The sequence below is a fragment of the Aphanomyces invadans genome (assembly GCF_000520115.1).
Source record: "Aphanomyces invadans strain NJM9701 unplaced genomic scaffold supercont1.3, whole genome shotgun sequence".
Classification (NCBI taxonomy): Eukaryota; Oomycota; class Saprolegniomycetes; order Saprolegniales; family Verrucalvaceae; genus Aphanomyces; species Aphanomyces invadans.
Window position 1 is genome coordinate 990,535 of NW_008580148.1, and position 15,909 is coordinate 1,006,443.

General features: G+C 55.8%; 9 protein-coding genes across 12 annotated transcripts; 5 read left to right on the top strand and 4 right to left on the bottom strand.

Annotated features, from left to right (window-relative positions):
* The first annotated feature begins 52 nt into the window (after window positions 1–52).
* Window positions 53–5,466, top strand: H310_01995 (hypothetical protein). The gene is made up of 22 exons (XM_008865358.1): window positions 53–86; window positions 147–239; window positions 291–390; window positions 444–573; window positions 633–715; window positions 772–852; window positions 918–1,047; window positions 1,095–1,198; window positions 1,254–1,331; window positions 1,374–1,511; window positions 1,561–1,935; window positions 1,989–2,283; window positions 2,336–2,490; window positions 2,548–2,715; window positions 2,764–2,940; window positions 2,990–3,238; window positions 3,283–3,643; window positions 3,689–3,831; window positions 3,879–4,040; window positions 4,101–4,182; window positions 4,231–4,286; window positions 4,346–5,466. The coding sequence occupies exons 1-22, from the start codon at window positions 70–72 to the stop codon at window positions 4,988–4,990; spliced, it is 3,822 nt and encodes a 1,273-aa protein (XP_008863580.1). The 5' UTR covers window positions 53–69; the 3' UTR covers window positions 4,991–5,466.
* On the bottom strand, window positions 4,874–5,468 carry H310_01996 (hypothetical protein). The gene has a single exon (XM_008865359.1). It carries the CDS (start codon window positions 5,436–5,438, stop codon window positions 5,019–5,021), a length of 420 nt encoding a protein of 139 aa, XP_008863581.1. The 5' UTR covers window positions 5,439–5,468; the 3' UTR covers window positions 4,874–5,018.
* Window positions 5,469–6,736: 1,268 nt separating this feature from the next.
* H310_01997 (hypothetical protein) lies at window positions 6,737–7,357 on the top strand (the record flags this gene model as incomplete). Its single annotated transcript, XM_008865360.1, has 1 exon — window positions 6,737–7,357. One exon carries the CDS (start codon window positions 6,737–6,739, stop codon window positions 7,355–7,357), a length of 621 nt encoding a protein of 206 aa, XP_008863582.1.
* Window positions 7,358–7,447: 90 nt separating this feature from the next.
* Window positions 7,448–8,392, top strand: H310_01998 (hypothetical protein; the record flags this gene model as incomplete). The annotated part of the gene is made up of 7 exons (XM_008865361.1): window positions 7,448–7,570; window positions 7,613–7,704; window positions 7,766–7,833; window positions 7,885–7,934; window positions 7,984–7,998; window positions 8,051–8,125; window positions 8,168–8,392. The coding sequence occupies 7 exons, from the start codon at window positions 7,448–7,450 to the stop codon at window positions 8,390–8,392; spliced, it is 648 nt and encodes a 215-aa protein (XP_008863583.1).
* Window positions 8,393–8,438: 46 nt separating this feature from the next.
* H310_01999 lies at window positions 8,439–11,474 on the bottom strand. Of its 2 annotated transcripts, XM_008865362.1 has the most exons (10): window positions 10,803–11,474; window positions 10,683–10,751; window positions 10,403–10,630; window positions 10,058–10,342; window positions 9,825–9,995; window positions 9,429–9,776; window positions 9,254–9,382; window positions 9,071–9,172; window positions 8,874–9,025; window positions 8,439–8,828 (listed from the first exon to the last, which is right to left on the bottom strand). In XM_008865362.1, the coding sequence occupies exons 1-10, from the start codon at window positions 11,439–11,441 to the stop codon at window positions 8,549–8,551; spliced, it is 2,403 nt and encodes an 800-aa protein (XP_008863584.1). In that variant the 5' UTR covers window positions 11,442–11,474; the 3' UTR covers window positions 8,439–8,548. The 2 variants fall into 2 exon arrangements, with proteins under 2 accessions (XP_008863584.1, XP_008863585.1); XM_008865363.1 differs by having other exon boundaries at window positions 8,439–9,025.
* Window positions 11,475–11,799: 325 nt separating this feature from the next.
* On the bottom strand, window positions 11,800–13,101 carry H310_02000 (hypothetical protein). The gene is made up of 5 exons (XM_008865364.1): window positions 12,983–13,101; window positions 12,752–12,925; window positions 12,528–12,695; window positions 12,390–12,470; window positions 11,800–12,334 (listed from the first exon to the last, which is right to left on the bottom strand). The coding sequence occupies exons 1-5, from the start codon at window positions 13,007–13,009 to the stop codon at window positions 11,837–11,839; spliced, it is 948 nt and encodes a 315-aa protein (XP_008863586.1). The 5' UTR covers window positions 13,010–13,101; the 3' UTR covers window positions 11,800–11,836.
* A 112-nt stretch (window positions 13,102–13,213) lies between these two features.
* H310_02001 lies at window positions 13,214–14,708 on the bottom strand. 2 transcript variants are annotated; one of them, XM_008865366.1, is made up of 3 exons: window positions 14,590–14,708; window positions 14,212–14,533; window positions 13,214–14,163 (listed from the first exon to the last, which is right to left on the bottom strand). In XM_008865366.1, exons 1-3 carry the CDS (start codon window positions 14,683–14,685, stop codon window positions 14,057–14,059), a joined length of 525 nt encoding a protein of 174 aa, XP_008863588.1. In that variant the 5' UTR covers window positions 14,686–14,708; the 3' UTR covers window positions 13,214–14,056. The 2 variants fall into 2 exon arrangements, with proteins under 2 accessions (XP_008863588.1, XP_008863587.1); XM_008865365.1 differs by having other exon boundaries at window positions 13,853–14,533.
* On the top strand, window positions 13,234–14,255 carry H310_02002 (hypothetical protein). Its single transcript, XM_008865367.1, has 2 exons — window positions 13,234–13,873; window positions 13,923–14,255. The coding sequence occupies exons 1-2, from the start codon at window positions 13,243–13,245 to the stop codon at window positions 14,045–14,047; spliced, it is 756 nt and encodes a 251-aa protein (XP_008863589.1). The 5' UTR covers window positions 13,234–13,242; the 3' UTR covers window positions 14,048–14,255.
* Window positions 14,709–14,796: 88 nt separating the features above from the next.
* On the top strand, window positions 14,797–15,883 carry H310_02003. 2 transcript variants are annotated; one of them, XM_008865368.1, is made up of 2 exons: window positions 14,797–15,364; window positions 15,410–15,883. In XM_008865368.1, the coding sequence occupies exons 1-2, from the start codon at window positions 14,825–14,827 to the stop codon at window positions 15,833–15,835; spliced, it is 966 nt and encodes a 321-aa protein (XP_008863590.1). In that variant the 5' UTR covers window positions 14,797–14,824; the 3' UTR covers window positions 15,836–15,883. The 2 variants fall into 2 exon arrangements, with proteins under 2 accessions (XP_008863590.1, XP_008863591.1); XM_008865369.1 differs by having other exon boundaries at window positions 15,435–15,883.
* The last annotated feature ends 26 nt before the right edge of the window (window positions 15,884–15,909 follow it).

Here is a 15,909-nt window from a genome sequence, read left to right on the forward strand (position 1 = left end):
AGATGAAACCGTCGACGTTTCAGACGTAACCGACCAATTGACGTAAATGCAAGCAGGAGCGAACACACCATGGGGCGGAGTGCGGGGTACGTCTGTCGGCCAACCCTAACGGACCTCACGCGGTTGCCCGTTTGTGTCGATCGTAGCCGGAAGAGAAAGTCCCATGGCGGCATCCGGTTGAACTCGATCGATGAACCAGTCCAGGACGCGCTGTTCAAGTTGCGCGCCAAGCGAACCTCGTAGGCTGCAGATTTACAAGGGTCGCCATGCTCACCATAATGTCGTTGTAGCAAACTCACGTCGAACCAACGGCGCCTCCTGTCGTCCTTCGACTTGGCGTACAACGCATTACCGACAGAACTCATGACTGGCCCCGACTTAAATCTCTCGGTGGGATATTTCTTCTCAAATGAGTGTCCCGGAAAATGACGAACTCGCAAAAGATGTGGAGCCTCATCGTGCACGACACATGCCTGGAAAAACTCGCAACCGTTCAAGCCCATGTTGCGTGGCCATCGACCAACCAAGTCGCCGACGACGCGACAGTCAGCTCTATTGCGAACCTCCTACCAGGTGGGGATAATCCCGTCATCCTCCGATCGCTTTTCATGCACATAACGGCACTGACCCAGGCACGAAGCGAGCTTCATCGCCGACTTTACGAGCCAAGCCAGCGGCTTCCAGCGTTCGCTTCAATCTGCAAGGAGCTGAGCATGTGAGTGTACCCCGTGAAAGGCGCGGGGTAAACCTGTACATGAATTTGCCGACCAGGTCACAGACGCGGGGGTGCGTCACGCCATTTCATCGTTCTCGGGACGGCTCCATGCACTTAATCTCAGCCGCACGGCCAAGGTGCGGATGCACACCCCGCCTCGGACGGGTTGGTTGAGTTGACTGGAAAGTATACCTCCCACTAGCTGACCGACGACCTCGTGCGATGGGTCGCCGTGAATTGTAAGAATCTCCACGAGATCGACTTGAGCCACATGCCGCATCTCGGGGGCATGGGCGTAGCGGCCATCGGCGAAGCCTGTCCGCTTCTCCACGGTATTGCGTGACTTCTACACAAACAATGTCTAAGCGTCTGCCGGCAGTGTTTTCCGTGCATGGGTGCAAGCACATCCCTGAGTTTGCCCTGCTTAAAGTCGCCAACGGCTGTCCCATGCTGACGCTTTACGACGTCTCCCACTGCTGCCACGTGCGTGCACTCGAGTTCGATCCTCTGGCTTGCAACTCACGTTGGAGAGTTGTAGGCGACTGACGTGGTGCCACGGACACTGGCTGGTACATGCCCCAACCTCCAGCACTTTCACGCACAAGGTTGTAAAGAGGTAAGCGACGTCTGCTCTCGACACCTTCAAGTCCTCGAGTAGATATCGGACATGGGCATTCTGTCCCTCTCAAACGGTTGCCACGACCTGCTCCACGTCGACTTGAGCCGCACTGACTTTCAGTACAAACTTACCGACATGGCGCTCTTGCCGCTGTCGGAGCGCTGTAAACTTCTCCAAGTCTGCACCCCCCCCGCGACCCCGAATCTGACAAGACTTGTGTTTGTAGCACGTCAACGTCGCGGGCTGCGACTACCTGACAGACGCAGGGTTGAGCTGGCTCGCGGCGGGTTGTTCGGCGCTGGCCCACCTAAACGTGGCGCACTGCGTCAAGCTCACCGATTTCTCCCTCCGTGCGATAGCAGACGGGTGCATATGGCTCGAGTTTCTCGACATCTCTGGGTGTCCTCGCATATCAGACGTTGGGTTGCGATACATTTCGACGGCTTGCCGGGAGCTGCACACGCTTCGACTGCGCAGCACCATCTTGATCTCGGACGGGATGAGCCTCGGGCGAGACAATGCTCAAGGGCTTGCTGCGCTCAGTCATGGATGCCAACGCTTGCAGCACCTGGACTTGACCAAGTGCCTCCGTGTGGATGATGTACTTCGATCGCACCCATTGTTTTACCTCTCAATCTTGACGACTGGACCTAGGTCGCATGCAAGCAAATTGCACGCGGGTTTCACGACCTCCGAACGCTCTGCCTCCATGAGTGCTGCAAGGTGTCTAGCGACGGCATTCGCGAGATGGCCCGGCACTGCCATCGACTCACGCAGTTGGATCTGTCCTACTGCCGCCTTGTCGACGACGCCGCGCTGGTTGCGATGGGCTCTTGCAACCTGCCTCTCCTCCAGTCTCTGCGCCTTCGAGAATGCGAGCGTGTTACAACTGCAGGCATTCAGAGCGTCTGCAAAGGATGCACATACATCCACACGTTGGATGTGACCGGTACGGTCGCCGTTCGCCGTTCGTCCTTACGCATGGAGGACGCGACTTTTAGGGTGCCACCGGCTCGATGACATGGCGCTGCTCGCGCTTTCCGATCACTTGATGGACCTTCAGCACCTTTGGCTCGCGGGATTGAATCGCATCACCATCGTCGGCGTGTCGTGGCTGGCCGATCGATGCACCAAACTCATGGAGTTGGATGTGTCGGTACCGTCATTTGGCAACCACATTGTACCCAACGTTGCAACTTTATGTCGACCGTAGAACTCGGCCATTTCGTACGTAGCCCTCAAGCCACTCCGCGCTGCCTGGAAGTATGGCGACCTCCATGAACACCACAAGGCGAGGGGGATTGTTCCGAAGCATCGTGCAGCCGACATGATGTTCTTGGACGATTATGGCACGTGCTGGAAGGCCGCGATCAAGATCCAGGTATAGCAAAGGTCAGAGTGTGCTCAAACCTCTGGATGATGGGGGTAGAGTTTGTATCGGGCCAAGGTCGCCCGACGGGACGCTGCCCGTCGGCGCGAAGAAGCGCTGATCCATTGGGCTTCATCCAAGATGCAGAGTGTCTTTCGGGGCCGGCAAGCTCGAAAGTACGCCGCAGTGCAGCGAATGCTACGACGGCAGCAACATGACGCCGCCACGCGGATTCAGGTGTGGACCGGTCGGCATGTTGCCACGTCATTCAGTTCCATTCGTGTAGGCAGCGTATCGAGCACACGTCGCCCGTACTCTCACGGAGCGCCTCCGAAAGCAACGGGAGAAGGAGCGATACGTGGCCATGGTGATCCGCGTCCAGTCGGCGTGGCGAAGGAAACAAGCGCGCGACATATTCAACTCGAAGCGCATGTTGAAGCTCGCGATCGAGGCGAGGCGCGAGGCGTCGGCGACGGTCATTCAGCGAGCTTTTCGAGCGTATGGGTGGCGCAAGCGCAACTTGCTCTACTCGACGGTGTGCCCCTTCACCACGAAACTTGTTTCGTCACATGATGCCAGGCACTCAAAGTAAAAAAGGCAGAAGAAGAAGCGGCGGCAAACAAACTCCAGCTCCTCTACAAAGGTCGCGCGGCGCGACTCGAGGCCCAGCGAAAACGGGAAGCATTGCGGCTGCTCCAACGAAAGAAAGATCAAGCCGCCCAGTGTTTGCAACGAGTGATTCGCCGGCGGCGGGACAAGCGCCTGCGGCAGCGACAGCTCGATGAAGAAGCCAAACTGAATGCGGCTGCTCAGAGGATTCAACGACGGTTCCGAAGGCGACAAGACATGCTGTCGTACCAACTGATGAAACTCGGCCGTGAGTTTCAAGTGAGAACGGAGGCCGCGCTGCGTCTCCAGGCTGCATGGCGACGCAAACAAGGTCCGACCAGATTCCAACCATGGCCTAACACACTCGTCGGAGCAGGACACATGGCCAAGCACATGCTGCGGGTGCTCAAGGACGAGCAGTACCAACGACGGGTACAGGCAGCCACAAAGCTCCAGACGCGGTGGCGAGGGCGACTGGGTCGTGCGGCCGCACGGGAAGCCCAGCAAGCCGCAATTCAGGTTTTGTGTGCGAAGGGATGTCGCTTCGTGACGGATCGAGCATGTAGCGGTTGGTGAAGCAAGCAAAAATGGAAAACCACTTGGCGACCGTCATCCAGGCGGGATGGCGGGGCCAGAAGGGCCGAAGGCGGTATCGAGAAGCGGTCCATGCGCGGAAGCGGCGGTGGAAGGAAGTACCGAATACGGCGACGGGGACCAAGTGCTATTTTGTAAGCGGCGACTACACGACCCTTCGTTCGAGCTAGCTTATGGTGGGTTGTGTTCCGCAGCACCAAGACACGGGCGAAATTCGCCAGCGCATGCCTCAAGACTTGCTGGATCTGCTGCCCAAGCCCCGCTGCAACGATTGCGGTAACTTGGGCGACGATATGACAACGACGCTTCACCCAGCGCGTGCAGATGTCGAGGCAGCGATGACTGAATGCGGGGACTGCGGCGAGTTTTTTTGCAGCGAGGTACAAACCTTCCCAGTGTGCGTCTGCATTGACATGCCTCGTCTGGTGTTGCGTCGTAGTGCTGGCACGCCATCCACGCCGGCGGTCGACGTCGTCGGCATCGGTTCCGAACGCTGTACGACTACTACGGGAAGCGCATTGACTACGGCGACGGCGAGTTTCCATCAGTGTGGCCATCCGAGATTGCTCAAGACGAGTTGGACGGGTGGTACCTTCGCACGAGTCCATTTCGGGAACCAGTTTTGGTCCTGGGTGACTGGGAAAAGTACGTTGACGACTCGACCCACCGCGAATGGTACTTCAGTCGATCGACCAAAGTCAGCACGTATCTGCCACCACCAGCGTTCAAAGCCACAGCACAGGACATCGCGCTCGCCTGGGTGCGCAAGCAAGATGGCCCGAACCAAATCCCATACTACTTCAACGAGAAGACGGGACAGCGTACATTCGACCGGCCGCCGACGTTTGTTGAGAAAGAGGACGCCGATGCCGCGCTTGAAGTGAAAGGCGTGGAGCAGGTCGCGGCTGGGGTGGAACGCGCTCAACCAACACCGACGGATGCAAGCTCGTATGGCGTTGACATGGGGAATGGTTGGATGCAGTACTGGGACGACACGTACCAAGTCTACTTTTACTACAACACGTACACACAGGAGTCGACGTACACACCACCCGACGGCGCCATGGACAGCATCGCATTGTGAGATTGGAGTGTTGTAGATGCAGCTTAACTTAACGAGCAGGATCGAATAATGCAGCGTGCAAGCTGCGCTGGACGTCGCGTGCATCGCGTTCGAGTTGTGCTGAAGATGTCATGTAGTCGTTGCAATACGCGAGTTGTGCTTGCTTCGTGCTGTCCTGGTGCATGAGGTCAAAGTAGTCAACGATTGCAGCCCCCATCTCGCCAAGCTTGGAGACACATCGAAGCAAACTCGCACGGTCGGGAAACCGGCACAGAAAGTACCGCGATCCTTTCTGGATTCGGGCAACGAGCTTCCCCACGACAACCCTGTCGGGCCTTGGAAATGACCGCTGGAACGTTCCTGGGTCTTTAAAGCATACTGAGTCGTCCTCGACGACCAGGTCGTACAGCTTCTTGGACTGCTTGAGCTTGCTGTCGACTTTGAGCACCAACCTGGCGCGGAAGTGCATTGCTCACGGCGGATTTTGTCGATTGGCGCGTCATCGACAAATGTCGAAGTTTATGGAATTTTCGCAATATTTGAACAAATTCCGGCTAAATTTCATCGTGTTTTCATGAATCGTATCTCCATTCGGCGGAAACCCCTCCCCGCGCACCTTGTCCCCGGTCATGCTTGATGCAGCACACCAACACATTGTGATGGCGTCCTTCGAGGAAAGCGGCAAAGACGAATTCCTGTTCGACACCAAACATCGGTGGAAGTGAGGACACCATCCAACTGACCGAATCCCAGGTGACAAAGCGCATCTTGGTATGTCAAAGCAGTGAATCGCCACCAAAGATACGACGACTGCGGATATGAGGCTCAAGCTAGGACGTTCGCACCAAAGCCGTTGGACGGAGTGTTCGGTCGATGGATAGTGAGGGTTGTGTCATGCGATGCGTTCAACATCAATCCTTCTTACGGTAATGATCGAGAACGGTTCGAGTTTGCAAGACGCCCCCCCGATAAACTCATCACCTTGGTGTCCACTTGCCAAGTCCCGTGCATGTGGAGAATGATATACGTGCCGCAGCTCATTCGACAACACTTTCACATGGGTTCGAAAGCAGCGCAAGCCCGTCACAGCACTCGTGCTGCACATCGTCGCGTCGTCGTGCCCGCGAATCTCATCCTGCTTAAGAATCCACCGTCCTTATTCCATGTCTCGACGCGAATGATGGTGCAGAGTCATCCATCTCAACTCGACGGGTCTTCAGCTCGAAGCGTCGAGTGCCGCATCGTCCCGCCGTGTAGTCCACGACGGAATGCCTCGAACGATGGAACGCGACGCTTCCAACACTGATGTGCAGAGCGCCATCACGATGACAACCGAACTCCAGATGCTGTCATCCTGGCGTCGCGACCGCCGTGCATCGTGCCCAGCACTTGGTCTTCGCCTTGGGCCTCCATGCTGTTGCCCCAAGGATAGGCGCTCCACATCGGGTTTGGATTGACGGCGACGCATTGTCTCGACGAATTGACTTCGCACATCATGGCGCTACACAAAGGAATATCTTGATGGACGCGGTGTGGCGTGAAGATCTCGTGGTGGCATCTGCAGTTGCGCCAAAAATAGACGGACAGTCGCGGTTGCAGACAACTTTGGCATTGACGTCCCCATATATGGAACACACACCATGGTGGCGGCAGGACAGGAGGCATGTCCCAGCGCCCGCCAGTCGCTATGACCAGCTAGTTGAACGTCGACATGTGCTACCTGTGGTGCATCCTGTCGTCGACCATTTTGCCAATATCAAGCCCAAGATGCATCCGCCACCAAAGGAGCCCCGTGCAGAGGGTGTGAAGCTCATTGGGATGCCACCTGTGGTTGAGGACCGACCTCGAGGGATTAGCACGGCACTCAACGGCAGCAACTTCGCTCCGACCCAGCGTTTCGTGCGACACAAAGTATCATGTGTGCACCCGAACGCTATCGCGCAGAGCCAGCGGGATATCCAAGCAAAGTTGGAGAAGAGAATGGGAGAAAAGAAGCATCGAGAAGACCTGGAAGAGCGCAACATGCTGGCGCTGTGCTCTCTGGGCGACAAGTCGTACAAGCGTCCTGAACACTCCCCCGGCTTCTTCAACCTACAGCTGCATCCCCGCCACTTGAACATTGGGAGCAACAACGACGCGATGGAGTCGTCCAGGCGGCAAGCGACAGATATGGACAACGATGACCCTGGTACGCCTCACGTTCAGACCACGTACGAGACCAAAAAGAAGATTCAGATGCTGCTCGAGGAGAAGGCAGGCGTCACGCTGCTCAGCACATCCAAGGCTGGCCAGTTGAGCTGGGAGGACTGTACAGGAAACAGGACGTGGGTCAAGAAGACTTCCAACGGACCTGCACAGGATGGCCGGGACGAGGACGATACTGGATAGAGGAGGATGTCATTGAAAACCCTATCTTATAGAGGCATCTTATACGGATAATATCCGGTATCTCAAGCGGCAATCCATTTGCTCAACAGGATGACGCAAGTGCCGGTGTCCCAGAGCATCTATGAGTTCACGATGGGCAGTGGGCGCGGCAATCCTGTCGTGTACCTGGATATCGCGATCGGAAACGACCCGTTGCGGCGTCTGCGCTTTGAGGTACGGTTGGTACGTCGGTGCATGTTCCTGACACAGGTCAAGCTGTTCTATCCACAGCTCCCCATCACAGTTGAAAACTTTCGACAGCTCTGCACGGGTGAAGGCAAAGACAAGGCCCGCAAAAAGATGCTTTGGTATACACCCCACATGCTCGCAGTGAAGGATGAACATATCGAGGGGGCCACCTTGACGTAGGTACAAAGGGTCCAACATCCATCGAGTCGTCCCGGGCTTCATGATGCAAGGAGGCGACATCACTCACGGCGAGTTGGCACATCCCAGCGTGCATGTCGTCACTGGTCCTATCTACGCAGGCAACGGCATCGGGGGGTCGTCGGCAAGCTCCCGGATGTTCGACGATGAGGTAGTTCGTATTGCCCACGTCACGTGGGCTCATGTTGTCTTTTGAGCAGGGGTTCATGTTCAAGGTGCGGATATCCTCCTCGCACATGTTTCAACATGATTGCACAAGCTGTATAGCACATGCGCGGGACGCTCTCGATGGCCCATCAAGCCAACACGAACAAGTCCCAATTCTTTGTCTGTTTCCGCGATGTACTTGCCGCATATTACACTCGACACCTCACGTTTGCCTAGTGCGGATGGCTGAATGGCAAACATGTAGCATTTGGCCAGGTCATCGCGGAAGATTTGGTCTACTTGAAACACTTTGAAGACGTCGGGTCGTCGACCGGCCTTCCGCTCAAGCCGATTGCGATTGTTCACGCAGGGCAGCTTTGTGGGATAAACTTTGCCGATGCCACGGATATGGCCCAGCCTGGGGACGAAAACGACGGCAGCAACGAGGACGCGGCACTTTGAGGCACCATGTAGCGATAGGTGTTATGGTTGTCAGCCAAAGTTGCGATGGGAATGCGATTTTATGAATCAACGAAAGTCCAGAAGCAGTTTGTGTTTGGGCCACAAGATGCATGCATCAGCATGAGAATTGCATGATCAACAACGACGCCCAACATCCTAAAACTGGTACTGCGCCCCGCTGCTGCTATTGTTGGAGCTGCTGAGGGTCCGTGAGGTGGGTGCCGCACTGCGTCGCACTTTAAGAAGGTGGTCGATCCACTCGTCTTTGACGGCTTGCGACTTGGCATGCAGGTATAGCGTGTCGTGCGAATGATCTGGAAACGCAATCGAAAAGGCTTCGGCAATTTCGCGGTCTTCTTCGATGACCGCGCGGCCGACGTCGATGGGTGGGTCGTCGCTGCGGGACCGTTCAAAGTCGTCCTTCGTGTTGTAGTACCTGCGTGTCTGTCAATACCAAAAAGCCCGGGCGATCGAGACGTACCGAAGTGCGGCTCCCGTCAAGACAAAGTAGCGCTGCTGCCACTTGGAGCGCTGGCTAGAGCCTGACATCGCCCCTTGCTTGATGAGGTATCCAGCAAAGAACTGCGGGCTCTTGTTCGTCGCGACTTCGTTTGCCCGGACATTTCCTTGTTGCTATAAACGCCATCAACGACCAGTCCACTACACGCGATGGCTTACCGCCGTGTCGGCCAACCGACGCATTGTTGCGTTGTGGTTGAGCACATGCTCGAGTTCGTGTGTTTTGTAGTCCAGCGATGCCCTCAACGCGTCGACTTCGCTCTATCAAGGTAAATCGACGGCATCAGCGCCTCGCTTCCGCGACCACTGCAATAGAGCCATGGCAACGTTTTTCACACAAACCTTTGCCTTTCGCTCGGCTTCTTTGAGCGTCAATTCGCATTTCTGCACTTCCTGGGCCGCAAGTTCCTTCATCGCAGTCGCCTGGCCTTGTGCCGACGCCACTTGGAGCCCGGTCGCGTTGGCTTCCGCCTATGTCCGTCACGTCGATCGACGCCTTCCTCGACATGGACGGTACCTGCAGCGTTTGCAAGTGCGCTGTGTGCGCTCGGTTCGTGTCTTCCGTCCATTCCATGACTTGATTAAACACGTTCTGGCTCATGTACTGGCAGTAGGCTGCGTCTGCGGAAGGACCGATCGCGAGTTTGCAGTAGTCGTCGCGCAGGCTCTTGAGATCGTCAAGGTAGTTGAGGGTCCGTTGGTGGTATTCGAGCGGGCCCAGCGACGCCAATTTGGACGAAGCAAACGCGCCAAACTTCTTGTCACTCAAAAACTTGAGCAAGTGCTTGCAATACACCATGGACGCCGCCGCGTTCTTGTGGCGGTATACGTCCAGCACGACGTGCGCCGACGTCCGGAACGACGTCTACTTCACCAAATGCAACATGACGTCGCCACAACAATGCACACTTACTCGAAACTGCTGCATCTCGGGTTGGTCCCCAATGTCGTTCAAGCGCAAGGTGCGGTCAGCGAGTTGCTCGCACAGTTCGTAGATGGCTTCGAGGTCCGCAGAGGACACCGGCAACGTCATGTGCTGGAGTTCGACCGGGGCTTGCCTTTTGGCCGGCACAATGTTCTCCACCTACGCCACCCCTCCATCGTCACGACCACGTTGGCGGCCCCACGACGTAGAATTTGCAGTACCGCTTTTGGCGATGGTACCACAGCGCCAGGCACAAACTTTTTCAAGTTGCCAAACTCATCAAATTGTGCAGTCCCTGATCCTGCGTTGACAACTTGAGCATCGGCAGCCACGGCCGTGGCGTCGGTCAGAATTTCCTCGAAGCGGTCGGCAAACTGCTCCTTGCCTTCGACATAGTCGCCGACGCGAGCGCTCATTTCCTTCTTGAATGTGGCGACCGCTTCGTCGACAGCGTCTTCGCACTGCGCCTGCACGACGCGCGTCCACGCGCTCGAGATCACGGGGGCCTACAGGACCGACAGTCATGCACGCGACGAACCAAGTCGGTCCAACGACGTGACAAGTACCTTGCCGCTGTTGAGCGCTTCGACGTACGATTTGGCGAGGTTGGTAAACATGGCGCCGTTCAGGGCTTTGCCAAAGAGACTTTTGGGGGTGGCTTTTTCAAGCAAACGCTTCTTCATCGCTTCAAACTTGGCGCGGAACTCGCCGCGCAAGTCTCCGTACGGAATATTGGGCAGGTTGCGCAGCTGGGACTCATCTTCGACAGGACGAACCAACGTCACACAATCGCGCTACGTGAACAGGTCGTGAATGGCGTCCACGGCCAGGCAAATGCGGACGCACATCGCGAAAAAAATCGGAGAGCAGCAAGCGAATTTGGTCGCGGCCAGCCACCTCCGCCGACAAGCCGCCCTACAAGTCCAGTCCGTGGTCAAGACAGGGCTGAAGTTTAACGGAGCATACCTGCGGCTTCAGAGCGTTTTCCAGATATTGCTTCGACGAGATCTCCTTTCCCTGATCTTGCAGCTGCAGCGCAAAGTCGCGAACAACCCATAGAAACGACGGAAAGTACTCGTGGAGCGCGGCGGCACTGGACCCGCCGAGCCCTGCTGCCGACGATGTCTGGATGTGCTTGCTCAAGTTCACAACGAGACTCAAGTCCTCGATCGCATTGCCATCGATGACGCCGCGGCTATTGTAGACAAAGTACGACCCAAGAAGCAGCGCGAGCGCAAACAGGCGGGTGTCGTGGGTCTGTTCCCGATCCACGGACCCGATACCTTCGGTGTCGAGGAAGATCACGGACGTCCCGTCCTCCAACACGAGCGGTTCACCCCACATCCAAATGCCCTTGGTGCATGCATTGATCGTTCCCCCAACTGCAAACCCATTGTTCATGTTGGCGGTTCCCGTCGCTGTCTGCTTGCTCACAAGCAAGTTGAGCAGAAACGACTTGCCCGTTCGGTACAACCCAGCTACCGCTACGATCGCAATCTTTCCCTTGATCTTCTCGAGCTTCTTCACAGCCGCCTCCCCGACGTGGAACGATCCATCAGGGTCGACGCGGATCAGCTGCACAGGCGCGCCGGACATGTCTGCCATTGTTCCTTGGCGTGCTGGTCGATCGTTGCAAAGTAACACACCTCTCTTGCCTCACACACATGCATTATTTTCATTTTCGGCTACATTTCACCAAATAGAAATAATTCTTCTTTTATATTACTCAACATCTTCATTATGACATCCCCAACAAGCAAACACGGCAACCATGAGAAGCGTCGACGACGATGCAGTCTGTCCTTAGCCGTGCGCGCGACGGCGCTTTGACCGCTGTGCGGCTTGAATTCGACGTCTGCGGAGCATTGGAGTCGTGGGTTGCTGCGCTCTCGTCAACAGCGACTGCGCTTGGGGAATCATTGCCTCTAACACGACACACCCTCCCTCGGCACAACCACGAGCGTTGGAGATATACACGAATGTATTCGTTTCATATCGAACTACTTCTCTTCGGGTGTGGTCTCACTCGACTTGGTCTGTGGCTGCGCGTTGTGGTGACCCGTCTGCATCTTGGCCTTGATAACCTCGATGTCTGTGCGCTGTCGAACTCGATTGAACGCTCCGAGCCACGACAAGTGGTCCCCTTTATCTTTGGGCCGGGCCTTCACGACCTCTTCCAAGTCGATGAAGGCGTTGAGGGAGAGGCGCGCCATGTCATGGCATCGCTCGGCCGTTTGCCGCGACGACTTGAGTGCTTTCGTGTGGCTCTGGACTTCGTTCTGCACGACGCACGCATCTTCGTACGTGTGGCGGCGACGAGGGGCAGTGTCCGACACCACTTGCGCCGGTAGGTCGTTGACAGTGCGCGTCGGGTCGACCTTGTCTCCATTTTGCTTTTGAAGATACAGCGACAGAGACCCGTCGTTCCCATCTTTCACGGCTTGAAGCCGCGCCAAAATGAACTTGACAATCGCATCTCGCTGAGAAGACGCTTGGTTCTACGCATCCGGTCACGGTGAATAAAACGCCGTCGTCGTCAACTGAAGGACCCACCGCATCAGAGGACGCCTTGATGCCCTCGGGGGACGTCACTGCCTGGAGGATGGCCAAGTCCAAGACAAGGGGCGGCAGTTTCTGCGAAGATTGCGTCATGGTGTGCCGCGTGCTTGAAAGTTTGGTGAGACCAATTACCTTTTTTTGCTGGGCGATTTGGCCGATGACCGTGACGAGGTTGGCGTTGACAGCTTCGTATATATGCAGCTCGAGGGTCTCGTTGACGCGCCAGAACAACTTGGTGCCGTCGTAGATGAGTCGTTGGCGGCAAGGGCTACACGGACGGTCGGATTCGCTGGACAAGCGCTACGGATACGATAACGTGCGGTTGGAACCACGACGGATGACGAAGTGATACGCACTCCACTCATTTCCATCTTGAAAGCGGGGTCCGATTCGTTAAGTGCCGCTCGATGAAGGGGCGAGTGATTTACGTGATCTTCCAGTTTTTTGGCGGAACGCATGCTGATCTTGCACACTTCGCAAGTGAACACGGGATGGTATGGACTGCTGGCACGTGCCGATTCTTGCGACGCCTGCAGGTGGACGAGGGATTATGCACGAGACGGCGATCAAGGGGAGAGCAACAATACCTCGCACTGGGTGAAGATCGTGTTCATGATGCAGTGCCTGGAAGTGAAATGACCGACGACGCCGCAGTCAAGATGGCGGCGGCCGCATGTCGTCAACGCTCGCTATGTTTGGGTTGGTTCTTATGCTGGGGTACAATATCGAACGGTCAAGGAACCTTCTTGAGTACTACTAGTATTACTGTATCAAACAGCAGATGAAAACGTAATTGCAGGGTAAATACTTTATCGAGCGTTTGTACATTTCTGAAAGGCGACACTCCATGGTGGAATCGATGGGTTTCGCGGACGAGCGGCGACTCAATGTTCTTGTGCTGTCAAACATCCGTGGAAACATCGAGATGGTGAACAAGCTCTGCGACCACATCATCCGCCATTACGCTGTCGACGTCGTGTTCGTTTGCGGGAACTTCGTGATGCCGCCCGTGTCAAAAGGTACGACCACGGAAGCGTCTCTCGCCGCCGCAGAAGGTGATATGACAGCCATCTTGTCGCGACTGGAGATGATCGTGTGTCGAGTCATCTACATCCCTGGGCCGCACGATCCGCCAGCAACAAAACGAGCCCATGAGCTCCAGAAACCTCCACGACTGACTCCTCATTCGGTCAACTGTGACAAGGTCAAGGTTTCGCTCACAGCCGACATCGACGACATCCGTCCAGACGAACTTCATGCATCTCGGTGGATGGAGCTCGTTGTGGAAGGGTCGATGGAAGACCATATTCCACTCGAAGTGCGAACGGAATACGCCGCGGAAGTGTTGGACGACTGGAAGAACAACGTGTACGCGAACCTGGCACGTCTTCCGTGGTGCTGCCGCATTGCCCCCAACGCAAAATCGAGAGAAGGGCGAATCGAGTGGAAAGAGAAGGGCCAACTGTTGTTAACACCAGGTACGATACACGCGTCAGCATTGTCTTAAGGAATGACGTGGCGGCCTAGGATGGCTTGATGCCGGTTACTTTGCCGTCCTAACGATCACCCATCGAGACGCCGACGAGAACGACGGTGACGTCGGTTATGAAGTGACGTATTGCACCATCGAGCGAGTGCCAGTGGAAGCGTGATAATGGCGATTAGCGAGGGACGACTAGATGAGACAACGACGGCGCTTGGATGCTGCGACGAAATGGCACCGAGATTGCTCGTGGAGGGGAATTCGAATGCGGTACTCCACCTCGCCCTACTGGAAACGTGATGTGCGTCTCATTTTGGTGTCGATGGGTCATACGGTTGCGCTGGGTGCGGACGACCGTGGCGGCATGCAAGAGTCGACGGTGGAGCATTGTGGTCTCGTCCACCGTATTGTCGTCTTCAAATTGGGGCGTCGGCGTTGGTGTGATCTGAATGATGGAAGGAGGCTTGTGCTTCTGCTGTCGGTGAAACAATTGCCGCTGCGTACTCGATGTTGACGGCGGCAATGGAACCAGGACGCGCTTCGGAGGTGTATAACTTCGATGATGCTTGATGTAACTCGAAGTTTCACGCGGGAGAGGCGACTCGACAGACAGCAAGCCGTTGTCCGCCATCGCAGACGATGCAGCGGATGTGTTCTACCCGGCCACTGAGCTGTTAGGATTGTACGGGCGCAGATGTGACGAAGGCATACCACATGCTTCAAAATAGACTGCAGTGTCTCCTTGGGATGTAGAACTGGTCGCGGCGGTGGCGTCCGGCGCGGCAGGGCGTCGCTGGTGGTGTCCATGGCGCGACAACTCACCGTTTTCGAACAAAAGATCGATTTTCTCGCCTCGGATTGGCTATAAGTATTCTCCAATAACTGAAAATTGCACGACTTGATTGGCTGACTTCGAAAATTTTCCCCACGCGATACAATTGCTACGATGGGAGTTCGAGGAGAATGGCAGTGCTTGATCACGGCCCATGAAGACGCGTCGCAAGATGGAACAGACCGCGTGAATGAGTACTTCATGATGGAAAATCTCGGAAAAGGTGCTTTTGCAAAGGTGAAGCGATGCGAGCGCCGCGTCGAGAACACGAATCCAAGGTCGTTTGCGGCCAAGATCATGTCCAAGTCGGCGCTGCATCGGATGAAGGAATACGTACGAGAAGGCGAATCGATGCGTGTAGTGACTGCACTTGACAAAGTGGAGGCTGAGATCGAGATCATGAGGACGTTGTACCATCGAAACATTGTCCTGCTCTTTGAAGTGATCAATGATCCGGCCAGCGACAAAATCTACCTTATCTTGGAGTACATGTCCAAAGGACCGTGCATGGTGTACACGCCCGCGTCCAAGACATTTCATAGCCCGATTACAGGTGGCCCGTTGACAGAAGAACTGGCGAAGGAACACGTGCGAGGCATCGTTCAAGGTGTCAAGTATCTACATTCTCGAGGCGTGTGCCATCGCGATATCAAGGTACGAGCTCCGTCGGTCATGCCATGTGCTCACTTAGCATGCTAGCCCGATAACATTCTCTTGAACGCAGACAATCGGTGCCATCTCTCAGATTTTGGGTGCGCGCAGTGCTTCCTCCCGACGGACAGGATTACAAACACATTGGGGACTTTTCAATTCTTCGCCCCCGAATGCTGTTCTGGTGATCCGTTCGACCCATTCCTGGTAGATGCATGGGCCATCGGGGTGACGCTGTTTACGTTCCTGTTCGGCGTCTTGCCATTCGACGCACCGACACCGAAGGACCTCTTTGATTCTCTGCTGGAGAATCCCGTCCAGATGCCATCGTCCACCTCGTTCTCGTCTCTTTGCTTGAACTTCCTTCAGTTGTCCCTCCAGAAAGACCCGTCCCAACGCATGACCGTCCTCAGCATGGAGCTCCATCCGTGGCTCGCGGTCGTCGAGGACGACGATGAGCCGCCGTCATTTTGAAGCAGGACTGCCAAAACTAATACACCCCCATGAAACGATGAACCTGTATCATTTCATATTGAACACCCATGGAG

Bases quoted from the DNA above. Each gene is read 5' to 3' on its own strand.
- H310_01995 (XM_008865358.1), top strand. The intron at 2,491-2,547 runs GTACCGTCATTT...TGTCGACCGTAG, and splicing joins TCATGGAGTTGGATGTGTCG to AACTCGGCCATTTCGTACGT. The intron at 4,041-4,100 runs GTAAGCGGCGAC...TGTGTTCCGCAG, and splicing joins CGGGGACCAAGTGCTATTTT to CACCAAGACACGGGCGAAAT.
- H310_01996 (XM_008865359.1), bottom strand. From the start codon at position 5,438: ATGCACTTCCGCGCCAGGTTGGTGCTCAAAGTCGACAGCAAGCTCAAG.
- H310_01999 (XM_008865362.1), bottom strand. From the start codon at position 11,441: ATGGCAGACATGTCCGGCGCGCCTGTGCAGCTGATCCGCGTCGACCCT. The intron at 9,777-9,824 runs GTAAGTGTGCAT...TTGGTGAAGTAG, and splicing joins CCGAGATGCAGCAGTTTCGA to ACGTCGTTCCGGACGTCGGC. The intron at 9,173-9,253 runs GTTTGTGTGAAA...TTACCTTGATAG, and splicing joins AAGCCGAGCGAAAGGCAAAG to AGCGAAGTCGACGCGTTGAG.
- H310_02000 (XM_008865364.1), bottom strand. From the start codon at position 13,009: ATGAACACGATCTTCACCCAGTGCGAG. The intron at 12,926-12,982 runs GTATTGTTGCTC...GTCCACCTGCAG, and splicing joins CGATCTTCACCCAGTGCGAG to GCGTCGCAAGAATCGGCACG. The intron at 12,335-12,389 runs GTGGGTCCTTCA...CCGGATGCGTAG, and splicing joins TCAAGGCGTCCTCTGATGCG to AACCAAGCGTCTTCTCAGCG.
- H310_02002 (XM_008865367.1), top strand. From the start codon at position 13,243: ATGGTGGAATCGATGGGTTTCGCGGACGAGCGGCGACTCAATGTTCTT. The intron at 13,874-13,922 runs GTACGATACACG...GTGGCGGCCTAG, and splicing joins CCAACTGTTGTTAACACCAG to GATGGCTTGATGCCGGTTAC.
- H310_02001 (XM_008865365.1), bottom strand. From the start codon at position 14,685: ATGGACACCACCAGCGACGCCCTGCCGCGCCGGACGCCACCGCCGCGA. The intron at 14,534-14,589 runs GTATGCCTTCGT...GTGGCCGGGTAG, and splicing joins AGTCTATTTTGAAGCATGTG to AACACATCCGCTGCATCGTC.
- H310_02003 (XM_008865368.1), top strand. From the start codon at position 14,825: ATGGGAGTTCGAGGAGAATGGCAGTGCTTGATCACGGCCCATGAAGAC. The intron at 15,365-15,409 runs GTACGAGCTCCG...TTAGCATGCTAG, and splicing joins TGTGCCATCGCGATATCAAG to CCCGATAACATTCTCTTGAA.